At 30.5% G+C, this 3,144-nt stretch overlaps 1 protein-coding gene across 1 annotated transcript; it reads left to right on the forward strand.

Moving 5' to 3' along the window:
* Nucleotides 1–495: 495 nt before the first annotated feature.
* LOC101263231 (protein SRC2 homolog) lies at nucleotides 496–1,502 on the forward strand. Its single transcript, XM_004244841.5, has one exon. It carries the CDS (start codon nucleotides 569–571, stop codon nucleotides 1,361–1,363), a length of 795 nt encoding a protein of 264 aa, XP_004244889.2. The 5' UTR covers nucleotides 496–568; the 3' UTR covers nucleotides 1,364–1,502.
* The last annotated feature ends 1,642 nt before the right edge of the window (nucleotides 1,503–3,144 follow it).

Genomic DNA, 3,144 nt, shown 5'->3' on the forward strand with positions numbered 1-3,144 from the left:
AATTTTTTGAAATGAAATTTATATATTCGCAGACTACGTGAAAAGTAATATAAACTCACAATAATTGATAATTCAAAATGTTTAAAAGAACTATAAAAAAAATTACGATCAAATATAGATTTGTTTGAATCTCAAAATCCGAAAGTGACACGCAAATTGAAAAAGAGGGAGTAATAATTTATTTTTTGAATTAGGAGGATCAGGTATGGGGTATAGGGTAGGGTAAGTAAAAAATATAAAATGATGAAGTAGAGTTGCAAAAAATATTTTCTTTAATTTTTGAAAGTATATTTGAAAAATATTTAGCACTAAATTAAAGGCATATTTCATTGTCTTTGTGTAGAACTAAAGATAAAATGAAAGTGATTCCGAGAAATAAGCACTTACAATGTTTAATTTGTGATAACCTTCCTTTCTTCTCCTAGTTGAGCGGTGTATTTTATGGTGTTTAGTTAATCACTCTTGCTCACCCTTTTTCCTCTTTAACATCCAAAAGTAAACTAATTATCTCTTTCTCTTTGATTAATTAAGATTAAGTTGTTAAAGTGAATTTCTTGTTCAATATATAATGGAATGGCGTCCGTTTGATATGACTGTTATCTCTGCGGACGCCATTAAAAATGTCAATCTTTATTACCCTATGGATGTGTATGTAGAAGTTTCCATCTTTGGTTACGCCAAAAACAAGAAAAAGACATTTGTGGACAAAAAAGGTGGAACTACCCCAAAATGGAATCACCCCATGAAATTTACCTTGGATGAGCCTTCCCTCACTAAACCTGATCTTTCCCTCTTCTTTCGCCTTAGATCAAATCGATTTTTTGGCGATAAGGATGTTGGCATGGTAACAATTCCAATCCAAGAGCTATTTACGCATTCTAATTCTAACGATGATGGTTCTTCTGAGAGAGTTGTGGAATATCAAGTTTTCACAACTGGGACAAGGAAACCTAAGGGTACATTAAAGTTTGCCTACAAGTTTGGAAAGAAATTTGCGCATACACAACAACATATCAATGGCTATCCTGCCTTGCCACCTCTCACGGGCTATCCACCAACTCATATGCCACCTGTTTGGTGTGGAACGTCATCCACAACATACCAATATTCCCCTCCTGGAGGTGGATATAATCATAATCATAATCAATATCAGCAACCGCCTCCACCGGGATATGGATATGGATATGGATACGGATATAATCCCATAATACAACAGCAGTACCAGAATCAACACCAACACCAGCTCCATCAACAAGTACAACAACCAAAGGGCAATAATAATGTTGGAGTGATAGGAGCAGGATTGGGTTTGGGTGCAGGGATAGTGGGTGGTGCTTTAGTTGAACATGCCATTACACATTAATTAAACAACTCTCTCTAGATCTGTACATTTTTTGCTTTAATTTCGTTTGACATTTTGTTTCATATGGATCAAATATATAATGGTGTTATATGTGTATATTTCCCCCCCAAATTTTTATCAATTAATCTTAATTGCATTATATTTATTTTTGTTATTTACGTATTTCTGCATTGTGTTTCTAGGACAAAAGAATTAGATGAATAAAAAGGGCAAAAGATTGAGAAACTAGAGGTGGATCAACGGTAGTGTCAGTGTATTTAGTTCGATATAAGAGCAACGCTAGTATCAGCGTATTTAATTTAAGAGCAACGATAATATCAGCGTATTTAATTCGATATCCTTTGCATTATATGTAGGTCAAATCTTACTTTATATTGATATATATATTATGAGGGTATGCAAGATCCCAAGGGCGGAACTACACACCCAAGGTACATGAACACCCTTCGTCGATATATTAAAAAAGATACGTAAGTTAAAATATTTAAATATTTATTATTTATTGAACACCATTAACACCAACAAGAGACAGTCCAATGGATAAGACTATGCAAATTTTCCTCAGAGGCGAACCCTTAGCTCTTACAACTACATTTTTTTCACAAATAGTTGTTGTTAAAATGAAAAAACGAAAAAAAAGATAAGCCAAAGACATCATTTAGTATTTGACTTTCTCCTCTTTAAATTAAAAAGTAATTACTATTTTTTTTAATTTTGGTTAAAATAGTTCAACCACCCCTGTCATAAAAATATGAATACCCTTGACAAAAACGTTAGGTCCGCCACAAAAGATCCCGTACAAGGTAACATATTATTTCAATGAAATTTACAATCCATATTTTAATATTCCTCATGACATTTCTAATTACACACAGAAAGAAACATGATTTCCAGTGCCAACCGCCATGAGTTGTATTATTGGGAACATTTAGAATCTTAAGAATCTGTCATAATAATTATGCTTTAAACTTTAAAATACTTATTTTATTACACAAATATTAATAACTTGTTAATAGATCAAAATTTTGGAAGTGTTTTTTCATTTTTAAAAATTGAAATTTTATGTCAATTAAAATAACATTATATAAATTAGAGCGGAGGAACTTTGACAAACTAAAAAGTATTGCGTACGTGGAAATTTTTTTTAAAATTTTATTTTTTAGAAACAAAAAGTAATACATTCCAGAAAGTTAAATCTAAAAGGGTCATTATGACGGTTGATTACAATAAATACCTTTTATTTTGAAAAAACTGTCTTGCATAAAAAAGTCACATCAATAATATTTTTTGGAAATATCGGTCATTTGAATTGGCTGAATGACTGTGTAGGTGAAATGAAAATAGTTTAGAATAGTTTTTCTACTAAATATAAAGTTGAGTAACTATAGTTTAGACTAATTTTTCTATTAAAAATAAAGTTGAATGACTTTCTATGATAATTTCAATAATTGAATAAATTTTTTGTAACAAAATAAAGTTATATAACTATAAGAAAAGAGTCAAAATCCCTCAGCCTATTATCTAATAACCACCTACATATTTATATTGTACATGAGTCAAATTACCCCCTTAATAATCTAAAACTTAAATTATTACCTCTGCAAATGCTAAAAAGCAAAATGGGTGTATTTCATTCCCTTTGAGATGGGACTAAATTTTTTTTTATATATTTTCTTTTATAACTGTATATATTTTAAATATATTTCTTTTCTTATATATATGGATTTTAATTTCTTTTTTTATAGCAACACGCAGGGAATCTTTCAGCCACTATCCATCAC

The sequence above is a fragment of the Solanum lycopersicum genome, chromosome 8 (genome assembly GCF_036512215.1).
Source record: "Solanum lycopersicum chromosome 8, SLM_r2.1".
Classification (NCBI taxonomy): Eukaryota; Viridiplantae; Streptophyta; class Magnoliopsida; order Solanales; family Solanaceae; genus Solanum; species Solanum lycopersicum.